General features: G+C 37.7%; 4 protein-coding genes and 3 pseudogenes across 7 annotated transcripts in view; 6 read left to right on the top strand and 1 right to left on the bottom strand.

Moving 5' to 3' along the window:
- The window catches only part of LOC149110234 (uncharacterized), a 23,744-nt gene extending 18,630 nt beyond the window's left edge, over positions 1-5,114 (top strand). The window contains exons 4-7 of one of the 2 annotated variants that reach the window (XM_089292938.1): positions 1,040-1,162; positions 2,719-2,752; positions 3,074-3,158; positions 3,715-5,114. In XM_089292938.1, the coding sequence (XP_089149064.1) occupies positions 1,040-1,162; positions 2,719-2,752; positions 3,074-3,158; positions 3,715-4,239 (767 nt within the window). In that variant the 3' untranslated portion in view covers positions 4,240-5,114. The remainder of the gene's footprint in view (positions 1-1,039; positions 1,163-2,718; positions 2,753-3,073; positions 3,159-3,714) is intronic. The other variant, XM_089292939.1, reaches the window with a different exon arrangement.
- Positions 5,115-8,235: 3,121 nt separating this feature from the next.
- Positions 8,236-13,879, top strand: LOC110055282 (uncharacterized). The gene is made up of 4 exons (XM_089291403.1): positions 8,236-8,308; positions 8,698-8,963; positions 10,328-10,445; positions 13,737-13,879. The coding sequence occupies exons 1-4, from the start codon at positions 8,236-8,238 to the stop codon at positions 13,877-13,879; spliced, it is 600 nt and encodes a 199-aa protein (XP_089147529.1).
- On the top strand, positions 11,682-12,880 carry LOC149110235 (uncharacterized; annotated as a pseudogene).
- LOC149110236 (uncharacterized) lies at positions 12,901-13,705 on the top strand (annotated as a pseudogene).
- Positions 13,880-14,837: 958 nt separating the features above from the next.
- Positions 14,838-19,409, top strand: LOC110055280 (putative skeletal organic matrix protein 5). 3 transcript variants are annotated; one of them, XM_089292958.1, is made up of 5 exons: positions 14,838-15,452; positions 15,872-16,251; positions 17,247-17,874; positions 18,186-18,312; positions 18,708-19,409. In XM_089292958.1, exons 3-5 carry the CDS (start codon positions 17,759-17,761, stop codon positions 19,218-19,220), a joined length of 756 nt encoding a protein of 251 aa, XP_089149084.1. In that variant the 5' UTR covers positions 14,838-15,452; positions 15,872-16,251; positions 17,247-17,758; the 3' UTR covers positions 19,221-19,409. The 3 variants fall into 3 exon arrangements, with proteins under 3 accessions (XP_089149084.1, XP_089149085.1, XP_089149086.1); XM_089292959.1 differs by having other exon boundaries at positions 14,838-15,031; XM_089292960.1 differs by having other exon boundaries at positions 14,838-15,024.
- Positions 19,410-20,309: 900 nt separating this feature from the next.
- On the top strand, positions 20,310-21,763 carry LOC149110237 (uncharacterized; annotated as a pseudogene).
- Positions 21,764-26,202: 4,439 nt separating this feature from the next.
- The window catches only part of LOC110055277 (uncharacterized), a gene marked incomplete at its 5' end in the record, with an annotated part of 59,627 nt that continues 58,383 nt past the window's right edge, over positions 26,203-27,446 (bottom strand). Inside the window, one exon of the mRNA XM_089291600.1 lies at positions 26,203-27,155. Within this exon, the coding sequence (XP_089147726.1) occupies positions 26,637-27,155 (519 nt within the window). The remainder of the gene's footprint in view (positions 27,156-27,446) is intronic.

The raw sequence follows: 27,446 nt of genomic DNA on the forward strand, positions 1-27,446 counted from the left end.
ATTTTCGAACAGGTATCGTTCTTCATCAACAGTTTTAATATCGCTCTTTTGGACAGGGCGCTTATTTTAGGAGAACAATTGGTAGTAAATTGCCTGTTGCATATTTAAGAAGCCAAACAACAGCCGTTACGGTGTGATTAGCGAGGAACCCTGGTAGAAGGTTTAGACCACAGAGGATCTTAAGAGAATTATCTGAGAAAAATCTCTCCGAGATCGGTTAAGAAAGAGTGAGGAGGCACCCGGATACAAGAAAAAAAAAAATATTCCCGTCTGCTACAGTAACTGACAGTAAACTGATGTTATTTCCTTTCGCACTGCGGTCATTGTCCAGTGTTCTTTGTCATTGCATCGATCGCTTTTAGATTCATTCAATTTTAGGTTAGGTTAGACAGCATTCTAAGGAAAGTGCATACTGTACATTCTGTTTATAGATATGCTTGTGAAAGAAAATAAAAAAAAAGGTAAATTTATTTTGTGGAGTTGTTACAATTGTCGTGATGGCGCCTTCGGTGGCAGAAACTTTGTTGCTGACATTTGTCACTTCGAAACGCGGGATCAGAATTTCAAAATACAGTAGTTCTAAGTGAAATATATGCATCTAACGAAAACATATTATACCTAATTTTACCGGTAGTTGAATTTGAGTAGACCAAATGCCCCGTGCCAAATCCTGTCGACTTTTCTGACACTTTCTTTCGCGACAGAATCAAAACAAAACAAATGCTCTCAATGCGTGCCGTACGACAGAGAGTCTTTTAAAATAATGGCACTAAAGCCGTTATTGATCTTTCTATTTCGGTGAATTTTCATGTGAAAAATACTAACTTGTCCGCAATACATAAATCTAATACTTTTACAGGTGCAAACCTAACCAACATGCGCCAGTGACGGTTATTGTACAAATGTTGATCCATCTATAAACTCTATATCTGGAAAAAAAAAAAAAGAAAGAAAAAAAACAACTTTTTTTTTTTTTCGATGCATAAGGTTTCTAGATTCACGGGTGAACACATAAACTTTTATGTATTTTCTTACTCAGATATTGACGAGTGTGCTTTAGGAGTGCGATACTGCACTGCTCATGCTACATGCCACAATACTATAGGTTCATACAAATGTAGATGCAAGGAAGGATTTTCTGGAGACGTAAACGACTGCCAAGGTGAAAATTTGCGATGTTCTGATTGCGTAAGAGTTTTGTGAATGTAGTATGAAACTGATAAATACGTTTTTCTCGTGTTTTTAGCCCTGTAGTTGGCTTGAGCTATTGTTTCGTTCGTGAGCTTTGGGGCGGCTCTTTTGTGCCCTCCAATGTATCTTAAATAGCGGGGCTTAAGTTATAGCTCAATTACGGGGGGCGGGGGGGGGGGGGGAGGGGGCTTTCAGCCCGGCTTCTGCAAACAAATCGCCTTGAAATGACCTGGCAAACGGGCTGAAATAGCCCCAGAAAGCCCACGTAATTGCGCCCGGGCTGAAAAATGAACTGGGGCATATGCATGCGTTGACTTCATTTAACTGGAAACAAGATAGCCTGTACGTCCATTATTTATCACCTGCACTGTCCAGGGTTTACGACGAAGCTTACAGATGTCTTCTCTTTCTATTCGAGTTATCTTTCTGGCTGGAGTGTATTTGACCAACGACAAGTTTTGCTTGTGCTCTTTTGTCTTTGTAAGCTGCCACTATCTCAAAAAGTTGCAAATCGTGTGCCAAAAAGGCTGAATTGCGATAGAAGCGATGTTCCAATTTTCCTTGGCGCCACACTTTGATTCTTCGGTGACCCCGCGTAGGCAATTTCATATTTGGCGCTAAACCTTATATAATAATAATAACATTTCTAAAGCGCCCTTTCCCAAGGGTCCAAAGGCGGTATTTACAAGGTTAAAAATTCATATTACGAAAACAAGTAAAAGCTAAAAGATGAAATAAAATAAATAACTACAATACAATTTTCAATTTAAAAAAGCACGCTTAAAAATTCAGCCAGGGTTGAGATACTTTATGTGATTAATGGAAACCAAATTTTTAGACCTAAGGCCTAATGTGTTAATTTAACTTAACCGCTCATGAATAGTTGAAATTAGCTGAATTACCTCTGAAAACAATCAACTACTGGGTCGAGAGCTCATGGATAATCACAACAGCAGCTTACTAACTTGCACTTTCCAGATTGAACTTAGAATCGCTTTTCTATTCTTGTTTTTCTCCAAATTTATAAAAAAAAAACTGAATTTTGACAACATTTTTTCCAGTTTATAACTTGAACTTCAAAGTATGGACACTCACTTATGTGGATTTTCCGCGTCAGAAATGTTGATCCGTGAACCAATCAGCTTTAGGGCCGATAACGCAGAAACGGCCCGCATTTGTGACCCAAAGACCGCACGGTTTGACATGGTTGACTTTCTATTTGGCCGTGTTTATTGATAATAACGCTGTTCAAGTTTTAAGTTCGAAATGGACGCAGGCACTTTTTGTTTCCCCACTACCCAAGTAAGTTAAGGGGCAAAGGGCATTGTATCATTGTTGCAGAACTTCCGATATTATTTAGTAACAATTATTTAATTCGACAGTGATAAAAGAAAGTAAATTTATCCGTTTCTTGACAATCTTCCAAACTCTACTTTTTAGGAATAGAGTTTTACGAAATTTTATCCTAAGTTTGTGTTGTTGTTGTTGTTGTTGTTGTTTTGCATTATCCTTTCGATCCCTGACAAGTTTTGTCATGCAAGGAGCTTTACGCGAAAAGTTTGTAAGTACAAGAACTGTTATTGTTTTATTTATGAGTTTCACATTTAGAGTTGCCAGCACTTACCGACTTGGTGTGCTTGACATTATCACCTTCCATCAATTAGAGTTTTAGTAAATCATGGTGGCAACGACGCATTTCGGATAATTATTTTTCAATCACTTTGTGGCGTGTGTGTACTCTAACTATATCACTCAACAAAATTCTCGAAGAATCGCGAGCGCGCTTTAAAGATTTTTTTTTTTTTTTTTGTGCAAGAAACACACAAAATAACATCAAGCTCACTTTCGTTTAGTTGATTGTTGAACCAATTTGATTCCACAGGACCAACGAAAAGAATCCCCACTGTGGTCTTGGGGCATGCGGAGAGGGCCGTTGGACGTTTGTCATGAAGATTAACGGCTCACAGGTTATTATGGATTGTATTAACAGTATTCTTAAAAAAAAGAAAGAAAAGAAAACAAAAACTTTAGTTCAGCTGCTGAGATGTCCCTTAGTATGTTTCATAATCTCCAGAACTCATAAGGCAATATAGGCATTTTCTAAGTTTTACAAGACGATAACTTTTCGAGCTCTGAGTGCTACAGAATATGGCATCTTCTACTTGGTTTCCGTGATCATTTTGCACAGCTCCAAACAGGGGCAACTTGATAAGAAAAAGAATCGAAAGGAACGAAAACGCGACTTTTGTCCCTGCTGGCGGCGAGATAACTAAGACTTACGTTGCAAACGTTCAATATGAAGCATGGACTCCTTGCTGTAGGTGATATAACTGATTAGAACGTTTTACTTATCATATATTACTGCGCTGCATGTTCTTTGAACGCTTGTTCCGGTCGCCTGTGCTCAAAAAATAGTCTTAGTTTGATTATGGGCATTGAATCTCGCTTCCTTATATTGTAAATAATGTAAGTTAAATATGTATGGTAATTTTTGTAATTTTTTTTTTAAATTTTGTCTCGCAGAAGACATTTCGCTACCATTCAAGCCTTTGGACAAACAAGAAAACATTTAATGTTGCAGGGGGAAAGACTGTATTTGACACACAAGAGACCAAATTGACGGCCTATTGGGATACACCCTTCACCAAGATCTGTCTCGGAATGAGGATCCATGGTGAGGAAAATATCAATTTTCTCCTTATAAACAAGGAAGCTAACTCTTTGTATTCGCTGATCGCTGACGGACAATATCGCTCTACCTCACTCGGTCGTGGCAAATGGAAGACGCTGATTGGTTCCCGAGCCTCCCTACAGCAAAACTGCGGTAGGGAAGGTTTCAATGCCCGTTGCACTTGGCACGATCACTCCAAAGCAAGAATTGGTATTGTTGGCAACAATCAAAACGAATGCAAGTCTTGTGATTCCAGAATTGGGTTTGGTACTGGAGGAAAGCCTTTTGACTCTAATGCCTGTGGAAACGTGGCGACAAGTGCACCAGATAATGGAGACCAGTACATTAAAGCGATGGGCTATATTTTTATCTTATAAGACGTAAATTTTGTCTTTAACAGTCGGACATTGCTTCCCGTTCCCACAGCCATTCGGTAGAAACAAATATTTTCTATTTCTTAAATAGGTACCTTGCAAATATGTAGTTAGAACTATCATGATCAATTTGCAGATACACAGAGAGCCACGGCTGCACACGACCAAAATGAAACGTCTACTTCAAATACATGTAAATGTATCTAGTATTTTAAATAGTTTACAGCAGTTCTCAGTTGAGTTCTGCTAATTATTCATGTGGCAAGTTACGCCGCAAGAACTGGTAGGTCCCTCATGTCTTAAATTTGCGTCCTTTTGTTACTAGTAATAATTGTGCGCAGAGGGCGCACAATAAAATACTACGGGAGTCACTTCAACACGCCTGAGCTTGAGAAACAACCCTCTTGCAATGCAACCTAACTACTTAAGATTTAACTAAAAATATTCCATTCAATATAAAACTATTTTTGCACCTTAGAAAATCTCCCCCACGCACTTTGTTTGGAAGGAAAGCAAAAACGAACTTTCCTTGTAGTCATTCAAAAGCGTTCATTTTATTAAAACCAGTAAACGTTAACAGCAACTCAAACGCCAAAATCTTAACATTTTCTTCTGTCCATGAAAACCGTGAAGGTGATTTGAACGAAAGTTGTCTTCATGATCAAATGCTAATCAATTAGGCAAAGTGATAAAGCTTGACATGTAGCATTAAAAAGTTATTTCAATTCTGGATTGATCAAACCAACAATTATTATAATACAAATCAATATCTAAAACACTTACCAGATGGTAGCGTTCTTGCAAGTTCTGGAAATAACATCAACAACAACAATATAGACAGCAAAAACAAACAAACAAACAAACAAAAAAAAAAACAACTGTTGTCGGATAGTGTTAACATATTATTGTAACTGGTAAGGAAAATGTACTTTGTGTAGTAATTAATTGTAAGGGTTTTTTAGTAGTGTTTTAGACTGATACACATTGAACTAAATTAATATTGAGCTGGCGTACTGTAATTGAAAGAGTAATAAGAAAGGTAAAGTGCATATTGTATGAATAATTATAGTTAATTTATTGTTTGCTTGTATAGTATTAATGGTATAAAGTGTAGGTAGCTTAGAACAATTCAAATTGAAAACAGGCAAAATAACGAACAGAGATGTAATGAAATGTGAGCGACGTGACCGAAGTAATGTTGTGAAAAATATAGTAACCCATATCGACAAGAGATATAAGTGGTGTAATGTAATTCTTCAAAAGTGCTGTAAATAAAAGTGATATGTAATGAAGATTTAGCCTTGTACAAATGTTTTATGTGATTAGATGAATGTTTATTTACAAAAGAAGAAGAAAAAGCAAGAAAAAAGTATTTTTTAATACCTTTTTGCTTCTCCTTGCGAAGAATACATTGCAAGTTAGTTTTTAATTGGCTCACTGTTACCTCTGGATATTTGTGATGTCAGCTAGCTAGCAAAGGCGCGCGTTCAGATTTTGGAACACGTACATACATACATACATACATACATACATACATACATACATACATACATACATACATACATACACACATACACACATACATACACACATACATACATACATAAACTTTATTTAAGCTCGAATTTCAGAGTAGCTTGACAAGCTAATATTTCCGAGCAACAAAATATTTGATAACGAAAAATTAAAGTAGAAATTGCTATTTACATATTTACAATTGACTTATGTTAACTAATTATAAAATTGTCATTTACATGTTTTATGAATTGGTTTTACTGATGTGCTTTTTGAAGTCTGAGAAGTTACAAAACGTTACAAAATTGGGTAGAGAATTCCATTTTTTTGTTGCCAGATAAGTAAAGGAGTGGAGACCAAAAGTTGTAGTTTTAGGTTTGGGCATTTCCAGTATATAGTTTACACGCATGTTATATGAAGTAGAACGGAACGAGAACATGTTTCTCATATAGGCCGGATAGCTAGTGAAAAATAGACTTTTGTACAAGGTAGTAAGGAATTTACAGATGCGTCGATCATGAAGTTGGAGACAGTTTACCCTGTCCAGCAGCACATTATAAGGCGATTCAACATCGCTTAGAATGAATCTCAGAATCCTTTTGTTAAGAGCTTCTATTTTGTCCCTGTTGTTTGCACTGCAAAAGTGCCAAACTGTTGAGCAATAATCAAAATGAGGGAGTATGTAGGCGTTATACAGTTTCACTAAAATGTCTTTGGAAATAAGGTTTCTGAACCTAAGCATTACATTAAACTGGTTATTGACTTTTTTGCAAATAAGAGATATGTAATTGTGAAAATTTAAATTGTTATCAATGTTCATTCCCAAAGTGTCAATTGAGTCCTTTGTAGGAAACGAGAAGGTGTGTTCCGATTTTCCCAGGATCAAAGCCTGATGTTTGCTTTCATTGGCCAACATTCCATTTTGCCGGTACCACCGGTTTCCTGTCTCGACTGCGTTACGCATGCGCTCATCTAGCGCAACAGGATCACTGTCCGATGAATATATTTGGTGGTCGTCTGCATCAGCATTTAACTTAACATCCCCGCAAAACAAGAAAATGTCATTTATGAAAATATTGAAAAACATGGGACCGAGGACGCTTCCCTGAGGCACGCCTCGTCTTGCATGTAGCCACTCTGAAAAAGTATCCCCTATCTTGACCGTATGCGTGCATCATCACAATACATTGCGCGTTTCAATTATAAATTGATTGGGTTATGTGGACACGTCATGGGGTATTTGTGGCGCTTTTTTTTGTTTTGTTTTGTTTTCATTTCTATATCAAAAGGTTATAGTTAATGCAGTTTTTTTAGAACATCAAATTACCAAGGGTAGCTATCAGCCCATAAGTCCTAGACATAGGCATTTACCTGTTAGCGTTAAGGTGTCCCTGCTTAGTTGAAAACAAACCTGTACACTTAAAACTTTGTGCGTAAAATATTGACCTGCAAAACGTTTTGCCGTTTGACGATATCCTGGTTTACCGCAGTTTTTCACCTAAACACTACTTCCTCGTGCTCTAGTAAGTTATTTTGAGCCCATCCATCCAAAAAAGCTATACATGTAGGACAAGACTGCGTTTCATCAGCTACTGCTCTGATGAGCTATGCCATTGGTAGTCTTCAACGCAGACGCTCTTAGAGCTCTTGAAGCGTTTCTTCCTCGCGAAAGGAAAAAAAAAAAAAAGCGTCTGCGTGGGAGACTACGGCATTGGGCATTTTTTCGTCTGATATTGTGCGTGTAAGATGACCGTACCACTGGTTTTGGTCAACAACGAAAAACGAAAATACATTGATGAGCTATTATGCCTGATAGTCGCCGTCTTGGGACGAACACTATCGCATCATGTGACCAATTTAGTGCAGAATTATAACGAGTTATAAAACAATGTCTTTTAGCGTCAGCTTTCTTATTTGTAGGTCATGATAATGCTGCTTTGGGTTTTGCACCAACAGAAGTAAAATGAATTTTAATTAAAAGTGTAATAATTATAGTACACCTTAACACGAGTAACTAATTATTGAGCTAATTAGTACTTTAATAAAAAATGTAAAATATAATTCCAGAAGAAGAAAAAAATACTTTTCAGCAGGAAAGCTCTCGTAAAATAATGATTTCTGTTTCAATTGAAAAAAAAAAAAAAAAAAGAAAACCGAAAAATGTTTTAGAAAACACACAAGGTCTGAATTACCAGGTTTAAAATTGATCCATGAATTTTAAAATTTACCTACTAAGGAATCATGACATTTGACAGAGTGAAAAAAGAGTTCAACCCTAACAGATGGTGACTTTTTGTTTCATATATGAAGAGAACTGTCAATAGATAGACATTCATTGGACGAAAATGACATGGAAATGATACTGATAATTGAAAAACCAAATAGCGATCTCCAATTTCTTAATTTTTTGCACGCTATCGACGAAACAAAAGTAGAAAAGTTTGAGAGAAGAACTTCGCATCGTTACAATTCTCGCGACAAGCTATGTTCCTCATTTGCATTAGTGCATATTTATTGGAGCTCTGCTGCGCTGTAACCAAAGTTGTCTGTTCCCTTGGTAAGTTCAGTTATCCATAACCCATTGGCTCTGTTTTAAACAAATAAAATGAGGCCATATTTTATTTTATTTATTTATTTTTTTTATTTTCAGTTACCTATTTTGAATTTTTATCAGCGATAAGCTCTTCGACTGAAGGAGTGTTCGTTAACGTGTATAATTATTGAGCTCTCCTCTTAGTCGAGGTTAAAACATAATAATACAACGTTTTTAAAGTTGGAATTTTGGATTTGGATAGAAAACTCTTTAAGCGAAGCAGATTGCCAAAATATAAATTGCAGTTTTCATTTCTATTTTTGACGAGTTTCTTTTGTTCTCTTGTACGTTTTGTCAATGTTTTGTCAATAAACTGTTTCCTGGCTTCTTTAACTTCTCCTAATTTATTTCAGAACGAGATCGTGAGCTGTACTTCCCAAACTACTACTTTTTCGCCGATAGACGGTTGATCAAGCACACAATAAAAACATTATACGTCAAGGACTTGGACGACTGTGAACTTCTTTGTTATCAGCATGACAACTGTGTCAGTATTAATATTAAAAAATATCCTGACAGTGCAACAGGACAACAGGAATGTGAGCTAAATAATTCCCCTCACATGGAGCATGGTGAAGACCTGACAGCTGACAATGTTTACCTTTATCGCGGAGCGAAGGTAATACTTTTTGCCGTCACTTTGTTCAACTTTTTCTCAGTAATTAGAACATTTTACATGTATAAATATCGCTGTTTTAATTTTTTAAAAGATGAATATACAGTAGTAGCGAAGCGTTTGAGTGTTTTCGGACCTAACCGTTGTATATGATTCTGAATTACTTGTCGTGCGACGCGTAAACATTGAGACTTACGCATGCAGCAACTACGAATTTTGGAAGCTGGCAGTTGTTTAAAATTTTCCACGGTGAAAAATACAAATTACTCTGCGCGAGATTTTCTTAATGACCTACCGAATCTCCACATTCGCATATAAGATGTTGCAAAATACCACAACAAGTTAAATTAGCGTCCCGGATGTTTCTTCCAAGTTTAGTCGAAGAGCGGGCAAACTTACACAATTAAGGCAAAGGGCTGGGAGAGGTGAGGGGGTTGGGGCTCTTATCAATAAATTTAGTAGGAGTGCAAAATTGTTTTATACGACGTAGCCCTACAGTTACTTATCTTTTCTATGGAAAAAGAAAAAACAAAGAAATTTCTAAGAATTGCTGAGTCTGCAAGCCTTTTTGAAACGCAAAGAAATATCACTTACGAACCGTGATGAAATAAAACAAAAATGTTTCGCCTATTGAAATTTAATGACCCACCAGCTTTAACTGTAAACCTCTTAGGATATTACTGCTTTAAAAGTCTACAATTTTTTTTTTTCTTTTTAGCGGAGAGAAGGACGCGTATTTGAGAAAAGGTCTTTAGATTCGCTTAATGAAAGGAAGATGCTTATTCGAGAGATTTAAGGGAATAAATAATTCGCGTAATCGGTTCAGCCCGGAATTGAAAGGTGTTTTACAGAACAAAGCATACACTACGAATACACAATTTGAGTTGATAATTACTACCTTCGGGATTATACAAATGACAGCACAAAAGAATTATTACACTAATAATTTCGATATATTAAAATTTAGCCTAAAACAATAAACCTAAGTACGAGGCTCTGAGGAATAACTGAATAATTTGTATGGTTTATTCCTCAGAGCCTTGTGCAACTGAGGTCTATTGTGTTAGGCTGAATTTTAATATATCGAGATTGGCCTAGTTACACGTGTTGCACCATTACTCTACTAGAGACAGCGAAAAGGAAAAGGTTGGTGACCCACCCTCCCATCCAACGAGTAAGTCAAGCTTGATCTTGTCCGCTTCTTTTTTCGCTTGGTCTTTCTTGGGCTTGTCCCAGGCCAGAGCGAATCTCCATACCTTATTACCATGTCATGAATAACAATACCTAAGGTAGAATGTTACACTGTTTTGGTAACATGTCTACTAAAATATTATTCTATTATAATATTATTTCCATGCATTGTCAAGAACGCTTGTGGAAACAACCCGCCATGCCTCAACAACGCAATTTGTCAGTCAGGATTTACAGACAAAGGATATCGATGTTTGTACTATCCTGGATTCAAAGGCGAATACTGCGACAAAGGTAAGGATAAGACAATTTCGATTTTTTCAAGTAATATGCGAGCAGTGAAAGGAAAACATCAGTGTATTTCGATGTCTTATGACGTCTGTCAACATGGCCTCAAAAAGCAACTAAAACTGGCAGAGAATTTTCTCGCGTTTCCTTGGGTGAAATTTCGTAAAATTTAGCAGACTGGTAATAAATATTTTATTTTTGTCAGAGATCGTTTTTCAGTATCTGACCAGTTTTTTTCCGCAGCGGTAAAATACAAAATAAATAAATAAATAAATAAATAAAAAAAAAATGCAAAAATGTAAAATCCCGCCAGAACAAACCCTACTTTTTTCGTGTTTAAAATTCGTTTCCTTCCGAATTCAATGTGCTGTTATAATTTTGAAACATTTCACCGAAGGAAATTTAAGAAAATCACAAGTAAAGCCATGAAAACGGTAATAGCCATATTTGTTTGGGCATGAATAATTCAGCACTAAACTCCAAGATTTTAGCAGAGATTATTATAAAACACCATCTCATCATTTATTGTTACATTTAAAACGTTTGAGAGGACTGGGTGTTAAAACGAATTAATGCAGAAACAGCATTCAAAACATGACACTAGCGCGCGCAACGCGACAAATGATTATCCTATGGAGCCACCTTAAGGCCACACTAATTTGGGCAATTTCAGTCACCAATGACAGCTTAATTATAAACGCACGGCTTGAACCCATATCCTGTTTGCTTGATCATACTGTTTTGTTTATGAAATCAATTTGCATATAGGTGGCAAGAGAAGGAAAATCATCATTTCAATCCAGAATTTTAGAAGCCAATTAAAAACCAAATTCCACGCAGGACTTCCACTTGTGCAGCCTCACTCGATTTTTGATTGACAGAAAAAGTTTGGTAGAGTTTTAATTAAATCCATTTTGACATCACTGGTTATCTGGTAGGCTCTCAGCGGTGCGATTCATTCTCAAATCGTACTATTTTTTGCTCTAAATCGCATCTTTTTCTCAGCCAATGAGAATGAAATGTTAAAACAAAACAACCAATTTAATTTCCAGGTTTTTTTTAATTAATCAATAACACTGCAGGAAAATGAAAGGCAATAAAGCCATTGTTTGGGAAAGTTGGCAACTTTTGTTGCGAAAACTCTGCCAGGTTGGAAAAAATGGATTAATTTAATTACTTACAGTTTCTAAATTATGATGACCAGATCCCTCACGCTGAAAATCAATTTTTCCGGAAGTCGTTTACAACTTCCAGTACAAATTTTGACGATTATTTTCTCGCTCTTTCTTTACCATCGCTCAAGAATCTCCGTGTGATCCCGAGTCCAGAAAAACAGAAACAAACGAAGAAAACACAACAACAAATCCAGAGGCAGCCGGTGAAGTAGACTTCTCCAGATTTTCTGTAGTTTAAAGCGATGAAATACAGAAGCTCGTCTGTTGCAGTGATCGAATAAAAACACTCTCCACTCTACAAACCAGTGGATGAGCGTGTTCAAAAGCTGGGCAAAGTCTTGCTATCTTGAAAATGTCAGCACCGAAACAATGTCGCCCGGGGAACTAGAGGCGGTCCTGACAAAGTTCTACACCAAAGTAAAACAAACAAACAAACAAACAAACAAACAAACAAAAACAGAAATGATTAGAGTACCATTGAATGTATTTAAAGGACAATACTATCTACTGTGTATCGTGCGATCGAGAGAGTTCCATAGGTCGCAAGAAATCCTCAACACCAGGGCAATTTCTCTGCGCCAGCAAGAAAAGGGTAAGAGACCAAACGAAGCCAAGCCACTAACACCAGAAGAGGAGACTGCCCTGTGGGAAAAAGGTCAGTTGGGGGATTTCAGTGGCAAAGTACTGACCAACGTGAACTTTAAAAACGTGACTGAGCAACTTGGCTTACGATGTCGCCAGGAACACTATGACTCGTTCGTGGTGGACCTATTGATGATGGCACTGAAGTAGAAGAAGAGAAGATGACGCTGAAGAAGTTGAGTCCCGCGAAGGTCTAACCAAAATACGAAGCGGCAGTCTCTCACGATCAGGCGAAGAACTACACCAGAAGTTATGTATAGCACCGACACCGAAAAAAACGGATCCAGTGCGGCTCTTCAAGCTTTGGTTGCCGAAGCGACCCGAGGGAACGGAGGACACAGGGCCTCTCTATGAGGGTGGTAAAGGGTATTTTCGTGACTCGTGATCGGCCCTTTTTTTTTTCCCATGAAATGTGAAATGGCTATTTTTTTCCTCGTGAATCGTGATTTCCATAGTCGCCGTGAACCGTGATTTTCCAAAACGTTCTCTTTTATTTTCCGTGAAGCGTGGAATGCCAATGTTGTATTTTTCGTGAATCGTGAAAGGGCTGCTTTATTTTCCGTAAAACGTGATCTATATCCCTCCCCCCCCCCCCTTTACCACCCTCCTTTATTCGAGCGTCATAAATCGTCGTTAGTCAACAAATGTCGAATCGAATCGAATATCGGCAATATCAGGAGATCAAGACAAATAAGAAGTTGACGAACCACTGAATGAGGAAAACATTGGTGTCTGAATGAAAACTGAAGGGTTCTGGTCCACGTCGCGTGAAATAACTGGTCATGCCCGTTAATCTTCGTTAGGCCATTAATTACGGTGAAATTGACGAGAATTCATGAAAATAACTGCAAAACCAAAATACTCCAAACGATTTATCCAACTAAACCAGTACAAATGGAGCCTCAAATCAAGTGCTTGCAGTCATATTCACGTGATATTCGTCATGTCCAACAGCAAGGTCAAATACATCAGGCAATGGGCTTCAATCCTAGTTTTCAGCCAGCCGGATTTTCGAAATTTTCACCAGGTTTTCCCTCGCAGTTTCAGTACCGCATTGCAGCCTTCACTTCTTCTGGTAGCCTTGTTTCATCACCGAATTACACAGGTTGCACGTTCAATCGAATTTCTACTCCAAAGACGTCAACGGAAGTCTCAACCAGAACCACAGAAGAAACGAAAGGCTCACACCATTGAGTCAGAGGACGAAAATTGAACATTCAAGTGGACTGTTCCGCTCTGGCTATGACTTGAGAAAATGAACTTCTTGAGGTGGAACGTGTTTTTCCTTTGTTACGCTCGAACGAGTGGCAATTGAATTTCGGAACGTGCAATGTTGGTCTGAAATTTCAAATCCTACTCGCGCTGCGCGCTCGTTCGATTTTGGAAACGCGCGTAAGATTTCACACCAAAGTGTAATCCACTCAGTTTAATTACCATTATTTATGGGCCAAGACTGTTTTTAACGTTTGTCTTTTTTCAGATATTAACGAATACTCTTCAGCGGCGCCATACTGTAGTGCTGATGCTACTTGCTACAATACCATAGGTTCATACCAATGCAGATGCAAGCAAGGATTTTCAGGAGACGGAAAGGAATGTGTATATCTCGCGATGTTCTTATAACATTTTGTTTTTTCAAAAATAATGCTCTATTTGTCATTTGCGCACTACTGACCGTCTCTGTTCTAGCTTTAAGACCAGTTTATCGGCAGCTAGGTAAATCATGGAGTATATACTCATATATATATATATATATATATATATATATATATATATATATATATATATATATATATATATATAAAGTTAGATGCTTCGAGCCAACAGGGATGCCACGCGCCAGAAGGATCCAAAAGGATTCGTAGTCCAAACCTCGAGTAATGAAATTTGTAGGCAATTGTGGAAAACGAGGACGGACAACTTCGAGCGAAAAAACATATATATACAGTAAAAAATCTAAGAAATCTAAAAAAAAGGTTTAAAAATTTAATAAAAATAAACGTTTCGGTCAAAGACCTTCATCAGTTGCAGTGATGAAGGTCTTTGACCGAAACGTTTATTTTTATTAAATTTTTAAACCTTTTTTTAGATTTCTTAGATTTTTTACTGTATATATATTTTTTTTCGCTCGAAGTTGTCCGTCCTCGTTTTCCACAATTGCCTATATATATATATATATATATATATATATATAATAATAATAATAATAATAATAATAATAAACAATGGTAGCAAGACTTCAATTCATCGTTTTATTGCGACAACGCTGTTTCGTATGGTCAAAGGATGACCACACTCATCAGGCAATATCAACGAATGACCGTTAAATTTCACAAACTGGCAATTAAAAGCTAACTTTAGGTTGTTATGAGATATAAAAACAGTTGCTATGATATGGAAAAACAGATGCTATATAACATTGAAAAACTGGCAATAAGAAAAAAATAATAATAAATAAATAAAAATAAAAAAAAATAAATAAAATAAGAATAATAATAAAAAGTAAAATAAGAATAAAAAAATGAAGCAGTTGCTATGGGATTTAAAATCTGAAATCTCGTGTTGCTAAAAGACTGCGTTACTTGCTCACAAAGTTCTTGAGTAGGTATCTGTTTCTGTGGGGGCACGCACTTGCTAGTTCGTTTCGCTTGTTCAAAGTACACAAACTCTTCTTACAGATGATCACGAATTTTTCAAAAAGACATAAATTACATTTGTTAGTAATGTTGCTATAAGGTCTGCACTGCTTAATGATTCTCCACTTGATGGTAAAAGGTTTGTTGTTGTCTTTGAGTGTCCAAATATGTTTAGATAGCTCAGTTTCGTTTCTCTTGTTTTGGTGTCGAAAGGATGCTGTGCGATTCCTGTAGCGCTCTTTAAAATTTGTGGCGAGGCCCACGTATGATTCTGATGACGTTTGTGTTGTGATTGTGGCTTGGTAAACTACATTTTGTGTGAGACATTTTCCGTCCAGCGGGCATTGATCCTTTTTTCTGCAGTTGCATTCTTTGGCGTTTGTTTGTGTTTGCGACTGGTGGTAATCTGATAGTAGTGCTTTGTTGTGTGACGAGATGATACTCTTCATGTTAGGCATGCAGGAGTAGCTGAGCTTCAGTGTGTGCTTGTTGAAGATCTTGTGTAGGGGGTGTCCGTTAGGGAAGCATCTGTCAATGATGTTTAGGAACTTCCTTCCCAGGTTAGTTTTCACGTTAGCATTCCATGGGGGGTTGTACCATACGATTTTTCTTTGGCGATTTCTGTTGCGCTTTGGCTGTGGTTTATACGTGAGCTTGTGATTGTAGCCGCTCTCGTCAAGCGCTTTCTGGTACGGCGGAATCGCTTCGTCGAAAACTTTCTGGCTAGATGAGATGCTGGTCAGTCGTTTGTTGATGTTTTCTGGAATGTTCTTCAGTAGTGCGGGTGGGTGATTACTTTGTCGGTGAACGCAGAGGATTTTGTTGTTGGGTTTCATGAAGGGTTTGTAAGATCCACTTGTAAGATCTAGGGTTACGTCTAGGAAGTTTATGTTTTTTTTGTTTGCTTCGATGGTGATTTTGAGGCCATTTGACTTGAAAATTTCACTGACTTCTTGTTTCGTTTTCTCGATTTGTTTAGGTGTTGCTTTGCACACTGCCAGACCATCGTCACGGTAGAGACCAACTTGGCCTTTAAGTTTCGGTGTGATGAGGGACAACATGTAGGTGCCGACGAGTTCGCATGTCTCGGCTCCATCATATGAGCCCATCGTCACGTCAAATAAGTTGCTGGTGTTTTTCTTTTCCCATGCCGTGTTCTGGTGATACAACAGGGATTTTTTCGCGTGTGTGATGATGTGGCGGTCTTGCGAAGTGATGTGCGTAAATTGGGATGCATAGTCAAGAGCCTTTTTCAGAAGCTGCTCGGAAATGGATGGGTAGAAGTCACATACATCGAAAGTTATGAACGCGTGTTGGGATTTGTTTGGGATTGCTTGAAACCATTCGATGACATTTGAGGTACTTCTCCATAGATTCGCTTTTGTTACTTTGGTTATTTCTTTGTTTATGTTGTCTAAAATGTGTTTGCTGATTATGCCGATCTCTGATTTTGTGGGATTTATGAGTCTGCATGTTGGGTTGTTTGTGAAATCATGCTTGTGGTCTTTTAATGTTATGAATGCGTCTCTGCTCGCGGAAACTTCAATGCGGTCATCAAGTTTAAGGTCTTGGGCGATCTTTTTGTCGACGGAGGTAATTGAATCTGGGATGTTTTTGTTAGTTTTCTTGTAAGCCTTAGTGACGTTTTTCTGTAGGAGGTTTAAATAGTCTTGAGGTTCAGCTTTGTAGTGGTTGGTAGTTTTGTCGGCTTTTACATAGATGCTCTTATCTTGTCGGATTTCTTGTACGTCTTTGTCAAGTTTTGCTTGGAGGCTATTTGTTGCAGTGCAGTTGGTTTTAAACTCCACTCGTTGGATCATATTAAGCATGTTGTCTTCAAATTCATCGAGGGCGCTAACGTGCGGTGGTGGGCGTTTTGATTTGAATCCGTAGGTTTCTTTATCTTTGCTATCGGTGTCGTGGTTTTGCAAAAAGAAGAAGGCTTTCCAACGCATTCGGTGTATTAAGGATTCTGTTTTCTCTATCAGGATATATATATATATATATATATATAATTACAAGTTAAGTGGTCTCTCGAGCCAACAGCGCATCTCTGCCCACAGGAGGATCACAAATGGATTCACAGTCCAAGCCTCGGTCAGACGTAGTTAATTAATGAAGTTAATGAAAGAACCAAGGACGGACAACTTCTGAATGACATTTTCATTGGAAGAAAAACTTTTTATGCCCTGAGCGGGATTTGAACCCACGTCCCCCTGATTACCGGTCGGGTGTGATCACCACTACACTATCAGAGCAACCGTGCTGGCTACACGGCCAATCTAGATAGTTTATATATATATATATATATATATATATATATATATTTTTTTTTTTTTTTCTTTTTTTTCCAGACATCGATGAGTGTGCTATAGGAACCTATGATTGCAGTTCTGACGCCATCTGCATTAACACCAAGGGTTCATTCAACTGCACGTGCAAACTTGGATTCTATGGAGACGGAAAGGATTGCAGCATAGGTGATCATTGTCACTGCATTCACGATTTTATCGATGAAACAGTTTGCAAGGAAAGTAATTACTGTGGAGTTTAATGCTATTTTTTCTTTTACCATCTTGAAACCTTCTTAAACGTTTGTCTTCCTTATCACGGGTAAGGGTTTTCATATGAGCCAAGTGGCCCATCAGACCAGTGCTTACCCCCGGTTCCTGTAGCATGGAGCGACTAGGAATATTTCTACTTTTCCTGAATGGGAAGTTAGTCCATCACAGGGTTATTCCCCAGTACTTGTTTCGCCGGTGTCTATCTAAAGTGAGTAAAGTGTTTTACTCAAGATACAACACAATATCCGGGGCCAGGGTTCAAACCTGGGCGACTCGTTCCGGGGTAGAGTAATACACTAACCATGGGCCACCGAGCTTTCCACCTACTTTATCTCGAAACTTATATAGGAAGAGCTAACCGATCCTCTTACCTTTTAGTTCCACCTTCGTCGTGCAAGGAAATCAATGACAGGAACTTGTAAGTGGAATGTCATTTGCACGTACACATGGTGACATCTGTCACCGGCTCTAGTTCCTCGTTAAAAGCCAACGAAATTCGGTGAATCAACTGAATGCTGTTCTCTTAGAGACAGAAGAAAAAGATCGATTACCGAACCACCAAAGAACGCTCACAACAGTAAAGTTGTCGGATATATGGGTACATTAATAAATGTTGGGCATGAATGTTAACGAGTCTGAGAAATTCATCAGTCTTTTTTTTGTCTTGTTTTGTTTTGTTTTTTGTTTTGTTTTGTTTGTTTTCTTTTCTTTTTTTTTTTAATTTAATAGGTCAGACATAAGTCAGGCGTTTACCCTCAATTTAGACTCAAAACCAACTTCCGTTTTCTGCCAACTGGAAGATTTTGGATGTGGAGATGGAGGATGGACGCCGCTTATGAAAATTGATGGCAACAAGGTATAGCTCTATTCAAGTTCTAAATCACGTTCGCCGCAAAATGATTTCATGCCAAAATCGAGACTTTCAAACTACTGTGAATAAATTTCATGGAGGGCAGCTTCTCAGGACTCCAATAATGCGCGGGACGTGGAAGTTTGCGACGGAAATCAGTTAAGTTAATAACTTGTACTAAGTGACAAATGAAGAGACGTGGATCATTCGTTGAGTAATATTTTATTGGTTATTTTTCACAGAGGAACAACTTACAATATTTCTTACATATGGCTTTCAGACAGGCATCAAACAGTCATGTTATTGGAAAAAATAATAATACCTGATCATAGATTTATAATCACAGCAAGGACAGCAGTCACTCAGAGGAAACCTGATTTAATTCATTGATTCTCTTTTAGAATACCTTTCACTTTGACTCGGAGTATTGGAATAACAAAATAGTGTACAACCTTCCTGGAGGGGAGACCAGATTTGATGCACAAGAGACCAAGTTACCAACCTACTGGAACACACCCTTCTCCAAGATTTGTCTTGGCATGAAGATCGGCCAACAGATCAACTTCATTGTCATCAACAAGCAGGCAAAATCTCTCTACTCACTAATCGCTGACGGGCAATACCGCGCCACCTCACTGGGTCGTAACACGTGGAAAACACTGATTGGATCACAGGCGTCTTTGCAAAACTACTGTAACAGGGAGGGGTTTAATGCTCTTAGTGAAGAAAGTGGGGCTTCGAAAGCAAGAATCGGTATCCTTGGTAACAACGAGAACAACTGCAAAAGCTGTGACTCCAGAATCGGATCTGGTACAGGCGGGGCTCACGATGACACCAATACGTGTGGAAATGAACATGGATGGAAGTTTCCCGCAACACGCATCAAAGCCATGGGGTACATCTTAGTGCAATGAGAGAAAACTTAAATAGCGAAAATAAAACCATTCTTTAATATACTCAAATGAACGATACCCCACTCGTACGTGTTATTAATGGCTGAATTGAAATAGTTGTTGCTTTGTTGTATAGTGAATAACCGAAAATTTTAAGATACTGATTTGACTTTCTGGTTAATTAAAACAAACAAGCAATAATAATAATAATAATAATAATAAAAAAAAAATAAAAAAAAAAAAAAGAAAGAAAGAAAGAAAATAATGGGGCGTCTTTCAGCCGGAGTGAGCAGGATATACTTTACGTTGATGATTTTTTTTTCTTAATATAGGGTTTGGTAAGCCTTCTGTTCTTTTTATGCGTTGTCAACATGCGAACATGTTATCTGCAGTTAAAAATAGAGACTAGTAATTAATTACTACAATTGAGTAGTTGTAATTTGCCACTTTTCCAATATGACGCATTTTAATTTAATTTTATTACCATTTTTTTTTTATTTGTTTATTTCTGGGTTCAGGAGCTCTTTTCAGGGATTTTGTTGTGTTTGTCGTCGGTTTTTTAATTCAGGGGCTTTGGTGGGGGGGGGGGGGGGATTATTACTGTAGTTGAATGGCCTTTGCTGGGGTGCTGTTAGGATTTTTACCTGATAGCATTCATTCAGAGACCTTCAACGGGGAGCTTGTTACTGCAGAGTAAACACTAATAATTAAGTTAGATTTTTTCTCTCTAGTTTTTGTCACTTATTTGTATTCACCTTATTTGTATTCACATGTCAACCATAGTTCTTTATTTGCCTTTGATTGTTTAATCCTTTTCACTTTGTAATTTAGACCTTTGTTGTATTACGTAACCTGAATCTTAATATTTCTGCTTTGTATATAAGTCGGTGTGCTTGTAACTCGCAACCATTGTAAATAGCTTTTTAGTTTTTAACTTTTAACCTGAAGAAGGCCGAACGGCCGAAACTTCGTGCATTAAACTCGTCCAGAACAGTCAAGAGTTGGTCTCTTCGTCACGTCTTTATCGTACACTAAACTTCATCACACAATGGAGTAAAAAGTGGTTTGAGAAGGGCCAAATTAATGAGGAAATGGCTAATTGGGTTATCAATGGCCGGTATTGCCAAGCCTGGCAAGGCTTTTGGAACCATTAAAACCCACAAAAAGGGGAATCCCCTTCGGCTTATGATATCGTGCTGTGGCACTGCCATTGAGAACCTTTCAGCACTTACAGAATTTTATCTTAAGTCTCTAGCCCAAAATTTGCCATCGTTTGTCAAGGATACCACACATTTGTTGCAGAGAATCGAGGAACTTAACAAAACAGGCCCCTTTCCCAAGGACAGTCTTTTAGTTTCATGGGACGTGGTTGCTATGTTTCCCAACATTGACAACAATTTGGGAATTAATGCTGTTATAGAAGCCATAGGGGCTAGGCCAGTCAAATTTCCATCCATTGATTGCATAGTTGAGGCCGTCTTAAGCACAATAGTTCGTTTTTTGAAGACGACAACTTTCTTCAGATTAAGGGTACGGCTATGGGTCCCAAAAACGCATGCAGTTACATTGATCTAGCCATGGAATTATTGATAAGAAAGCCTAATCAGGGCAAATTAAACCCAACCTGTGGTGGAGGTACAGGGATGACATTTTTGATCTTAGGACCCAAGGGCCTGCTAAACTCGATGAGTTTACGCATTATATTAATTCTTTGTACCCCACCATTAAATTCACTCTAGTTTCCTCTCTCAATTCATTCTGGTCTCATCCAGACTGATATCTACTCCAAACCTACCGATAACCATATTTACTTGCTACGGAATAGCGCACACCCTGCTCATGTTACCAGGGCCATTCCCTATGGAGTAGCTACCAGGACCCGAAGGAATTGTTCTACTGATGAGGCATTTAGTAAACGCTCTTCTGAGCATAAGGGTTGTCTACATAATCGGGGTTATAACCCTACTTTGGTTTCACAACAGTTTGAGAAAGCCCAGTCTATTCCTAGACAAACATTGCTTCAACCCCAGCCTAAGTAGTCCAAACAAATTTTTCCACTTGTGTTTGATTTCAACCCTCGCTTACCCAGTGTTGGTAAAATTATTAGGAAATACAAGCACCTTATTTATGACTCACCATCTCTTCAAAAATTTTTTCCGGTAAGGCCCATCATTCCTGCTTTTCGTAGAACTAAAAACATCAAAGAAATCTTGAGCAGTAAGCCTCGTGAGCAACATCGTACGCCCGATAATCAACGGGGTTGCTTTAAATGCACAGCCAACTGTGATCTATGTCGCAATTATTTAAAGGAATCCAATTGCTTTACTAGCACTAGTACTAGCAGGACGTATCCCATTACGCAGATTCTTAATTGTAAATCTAAAAATGTCATCTACTTGGTTACGTGCAAGAAATGCAATGTGCAATATGTTGGTTCCACAAGTAACGAATTTGAAATTCGTTTTGGCAACCACAAGTCTGCTATGATCACCAAAAAACGTACTTGTGAAGTTGCTATTCATTTTAACAAAGAGCCTCGTGCTCTGGCAGATTTTGAATTTTGAATTATTGAACAGTTGGGTAATATTAGTGTCAATAATAATAGTCTTGACGAGCGTTTGCTCACAAGCGAGGCCTTTTGGTGTGCTCAATTATGCACCCTCACACCTCATGGACTCAACAAAAGGTGCGAGTTTAATTCCAGGGATAGGATTCACTACAATTAACACCATCTTGTTGCGGTATTTTATTTGATTTTTAGCGGGCGTTTGGCTATTTTTATTATTGCGTAATTCTTATGTAATCTTATATGAATTTTTTTTTATTTCTCTGTTCTCTTTATAAGTTACTGCTTTGTAACTTATTTAAGGCTTTTTCACTTTTTGTAAACTGAACTTAACATTGTTATCATTGTGTTATTGCTATTTGCTGTCGAGTCAGTATTCATTTTATTATTGTATCTACGTTTTTAATTTGACCATTAAAGATATTTCAATGCGAGTCGGTCGGCGTTCCTAAGGTTTGTTTATGAACCCTTTTTTACAACCCCTTCCTACCGACAAATCAAAGGTTATTGTTATCACGGTTTCAATGCTGACATCATAATGTGATCTCCGGTGAATTAAACAACAGAGATAAAAAAAAAAGGAAGTCACATGCAGGCTTCAAACAATACAGGAATAGCTTGGTTCTCATAAGAGGTAATGGTAGCCACCTTGCTAAAAATGGCATCAACCTGGCAAGTGTTATACACATTATGAAAACCATAATTTGCAAAAATAAGGAACCTGCAATTTAGGGGTAAATGAAACGCAAATTTTTGCTAACCAAAATCTACTCATTTTTTCACAGAAAACCGTGGCCTATAATTCCATTTTGAAAAGTCAAAATTTAAACGTCAGTGTTTGAAATATCGACCAATTACTTTTGGATCCTATCACCAACCCAAGTGTACCATCTTGTTAATGTACGTTTGAAGTACAAGAACTGTACCGAATAGTATTCAGGTTATATTTGAAAATTCATTTAATGCTCAGTCATTCTTATAACCAGCCGTGTAAATCCTTAATTGCACTTGAGTTCAGACCATAACTTTTACTCTGGCGAAATGTTATCATTAATCGGAACTTAAGTGTATGGAACAAAACCTCTTTAGCAATAAAAATGAAATATTTGCCTGGAAATAGAAATTTTATGTTTTTTCTCTCTGGCCTTATTGCTTGTTACAGTCACGTAGTATTGCGTGACACAGGTTAGGGGTGGAGTATAGGGGCAATACATTGCAACCCCTCTAGGCAAACTGCTTGCTTAGTAACCTCGCTATCGAGCGTGGTTGTGCATTCCCTCAGACACTTATTTGAACTCCCACCTCCTCCCATGATCCTGTCCACCTTGTTTATGTTTATGCAGGATGTAAGCCATATCGCATGGCGTTTTGGTTGCCCTCGCCTTTACTGGGCCAAAAGATTTCTAACAGATTGTAAATTTTATATGAATCATAAATTGATTATTTCAATAAAAGCGGCTTTGGGCTTTCCCTCAGCCATCTTACTCCAAACGTTTGTGTGAGAGTAAAATTATTGTTGGCCAGTAAACGAGCTCAGTCAATACAGCACTCGGTCGATACGTTAATAGGAGAAGCCCAGAGGAAAAAGCATAAAAAAATGTTGCGAAAAATTCATTAAAAGGAGGATAAAGCAAAAAGCTATTATCTTAAGAGCAAATGTACACAAAAATCAAACAAGATCAAATTTCTTCAGCAAATTCATTCTCCAATGAATCAATTCTAAGTACAATCAAATTGAATATGAACCGAGTTTTCTGTAAGACACTCAAACAACAGACTTATGCATAATATTCGATTTTTGTTATATCTATTTTTGTTGTTCATTTCGCTAAAGGCGAAGTGAACATTGGTGAACATTCACCGAGACGTATCCAGTGTTTTTGGACTAAGAAGGAGTCGAGGTGCATAAACTCGGAAAAAAAGAAGGAGGCCAGTAATAAACCAGCCACTTTGATCAACCAAGCTTTGTAATAAGAGATTTATTATATCGGAAAAGAAAATGTTTCTTGCGGGCCAGCGCGTAATCCCGTGTGGGCAATATAGTGTTTAAGTATAATTTCCAGAGGTAAATATATGAATAGGACTTTCTGATTGGTCGAAAAGCTCATCATATGGCGTTATATTCACCCCGCTGGAGCTTGGTTACTAAGCTCGTCATCTTTGCCATCTTGGCAAGTAAACATGGCGGACAGCTACTGAATGAAGTTTTCATTTATTCGAAAGTCCATGATATTTGAAACGATGGAGAATTTTCAAAATGGCTGCTGTCGCCCTTGGACCAAAAATCATTTCAAAAACTCGTATTCAAGGCCTTTAAGATTCGTGTGCGCAGTGGTTGTGTCGATCGCTAGCAGGTCAGATCGATTGACCGAAATTTATTTTTCTTCAAACCATAGCTACTCATTTTTAGGCGATGATGAGAACTGTGAATGAAGTCGACAACGATAAACAAAGGTACCGGATGAATTTACTTCTCGTAGTGTTTCGTTCGTTTGTTTTACTGCTGATTGATTGACAATCGATGTACATGTAAGCTCATTAGGGAGTTTTAGCAAATCGCTACGGCTGACGCTGATACGGCTGCCGGAAGTAAATTTCCCCCAAAATGAGACACTGTGCATGTACGTCGGTTGCATCCAACCGTGGCGTGAAATCTGACTACGTGAGTCGGGATGTTTTGCCGTAGTGGCTACTACGTCGGGTTTATTTCGCTTCTCTGGCCCTTTTCAACGGACATCTCGGCATTTTAAGAATTCCATTGGATACTATATCCTTTAAACTCACTTTAAGTCAAAGATTGTGTCAAGGTTGCCTTTCATAAACTTGTAAATCCGTATCCTGAATTTACAATAAGTTTTGGCAAAGGTGTTGGAATGGCGAAGCGAGTCAAGTGAAATATTCGTGTTGAGCACAAGGTTGTTTTTCTTCAGTTAAGTTTGCTTTGAGGGTTTAGTGAAAATGTTTTATATCTGGATAACTATACGATGCTATTTTGCTTCTTTGAGTATTGATATATTTGTGTTCTTCACTCGATATTCTTTGAGATATTTGTCTCTGAAATTATATATTTCATGCATCAAATTGTTATGGTACAAAGTGTATGACATTCGCTTTCGCTCAGAAATAATCTGTTCGTCCTACCGAATAACGGCCATCGTCCTTTGAGCGAAGCCATTTGGCTGTGAGAAACTAAAGAAAGGAGATTTTAAACTCCTTAGCCGATGTTTCTTTCATCTTTGTATTTCGCTTTACTCGCTAAACTTAAAACTTGGCAGACCACCGGGACGTACTCTCCCCAGACCTTTTCAGTCACGGCAGCCGTAGTAGCACCAGCCATAGTAATTTGCTTAAACTCCCTATTATTAAAACTACGGCTGCATATACGCGTATGCACATGAACAACTGCGTCTGTGTTCTTATGTTTTAGTCCGTTTTTTTTTAGTCCTTGATATTTACTAATTATACTAAAACAATTATTCGCCCCGGGCTCATACGGGGGAATATCATTAAAAAGAAATAATTTAATTTGCATTTTCAAAGACTCCCCACATTAGCCTAAGTTAACGTTCTAAGCTAGTTCCAGTCTAATATAGAGTTCATGAAAGTGGCCTATTAGCTCTGTACAATGGGGCTCATTCACTTAATTTTTTATCTTCCATTTTAAAATACACAAATCTATTTTACTCATTTTTTTACCCTTTAATTAGATTCCGATGAAATAATAAATGTTCCTGGATCTTTATAGCTGATATCTGAAAAAAAATATTCCAAGACAGCTACCAAAACTATTTTCATTGCTTTAATTTCTAATGACCATTTCTTTACACTGTGCTACTAACAGAATCCAATCAGATTCTTGAAAACTTAACATTCCTATTTTATATTTTTGATAACATTGATCGCGTTTACAAGAAACGGAATAAGAGATATATTAAGTGTAAACTATACGAGGTATACAAGCTTAGCCTTGTATTATTCATCCCAGACTTTGAATGCCGACGACGTCTTGTTAAATACGAGACGAACAAACAAGAATGTACGCAAGTAATTTATCTGTGTTATAGCTCAGCGTGCCATCGTAATTTCGAAAGCACCCAAAAGAGCAATGATAACGGAGCCTTTGCACGTGCATTAAAAATCTCGATATTTTTTTTTTCTTTCTTTTTTTCTTTCTTTTTTTTTTTATTCACTCTCTCCGAAGGAAAATGTGCAATAACCATGATTAACTCGGATTAAACGAGAATGAAAACTAAACTATTATTTGCAATTAATTACTCCTTTATACACGTGTATATAATGAGAGGAATATTCTGAATCCAGGAGATGCAACTCTGCTGAGTTTTGTTTGTTTGTTTGTTTGTTTTTTTAATTTCTAATATAAGGGGACCACTCGCTCGTCAGTGTATTTTTTTTTTTTTTTTTTTTTTTTTGTAAATAAACTTACATAGTTACGTCAGTAATCACCTACTACAACAGCGGATATATGAGTAAATAATAGTTTAAAGTACATGTATGGAAGATGAATGTTTACGGAGTTTGTCAAGCTCTCTTTTTGCTTTTATCAAGTATTGTTTGACGTTGAATGGTCTACTGTGTCTTTCTAGCAATCGCTTTATTCATCAGGGCACACGTTTTAGGCCTCTAGTTACCTTCTCGATTAAGGGCACAAGTGATGCCATCTAGTCAATATAACAATGATATTATTTCCCCTAATGACACTTGGCCATACGTCAATCTACGGCTCTCAAAAATTAAATTACGTTATGCACATACATACATCTAACGCGGAAGCGCATACTCGGAAAAAAATGCAAGGACACCTAAATCAATGAGTTTACACTTTCTTTCTGTGGGTTATATCTACATTTCTTTCATTGTATCAAGATATATCCCATGGCTTTGATTTTTCTGGCTCCATTTTCTGCGTTGCCTGGAGCCTCATTTCCACACGTGTTAGAGTCATCCGGTTTTCCTCCTGTACCAAACCCGATTCTGGAATCACAGCTTTTGCAGTCGTTTTCTTGGTTACCAATGAACCCGATTCTTGCTTTAGAATTTGCGGTTAAAGTGCTCAAAGCGTTAAAGCCTTCTTTGTTACAGTGGAGCTGTAAAGAAGCCTGTGAACTAATCAGCGTCTTCCAAATGTTACGACCCAGTGTGGTGGTGCGGTATTGCCCGTCAGCGATCAATGAGTAGAGAGAGTTGGCCTGTTTTTTGATGACAATGAACTTGATCTGATGGCCGATCTTCATACCGAGACAAATCTTGGAGAAGAGTGTGTTCCAGTAGGTCGGTAACTTGGTCTCTTGAGCATCAAACCCAGTCTCCCCTCCAGGAAGGTTGTATTCATTCTTATCACTCCAGTGCGCTGAGTCGTAATGAAAAGTGCTCTAAGAATATATGAAAAAAAAAATTGTGTAAGTAGATAACTAGAGAATTACATATTAAATAAGCGTTAGAAATGAAATCAAAGTGCCTATGAGCCGAATTATGGAAGAATGTTGAGGCCACTAGACCAAGTTGGTCTCGTATTAATCCACTGGTTATTGGCTCTACTCCCGGGCAATGTCTTTAAAAAAAAAGTCCATTAAAAAGCCCTAATCAGCCATGTCGAGCATGTCGAAACGAGGGAATCATTTTGAAACTGCTAATTAACAGTTATTCCATGAACACCCGTTTGA

Source organism: Orbicella faveolata, unplaced genomic scaffold (assembly GCF_042242905.1).
Source record: "Orbicella faveolata isolate gen_17 unplaced genomic scaffold, um_ofav_v1 contig_24, whole genome shotgun sequence".
NCBI lineage: Eukaryota > Metazoa > Cnidaria > Anthozoa > Scleractinia > Merulinidae > Orbicella > Orbicella faveolata.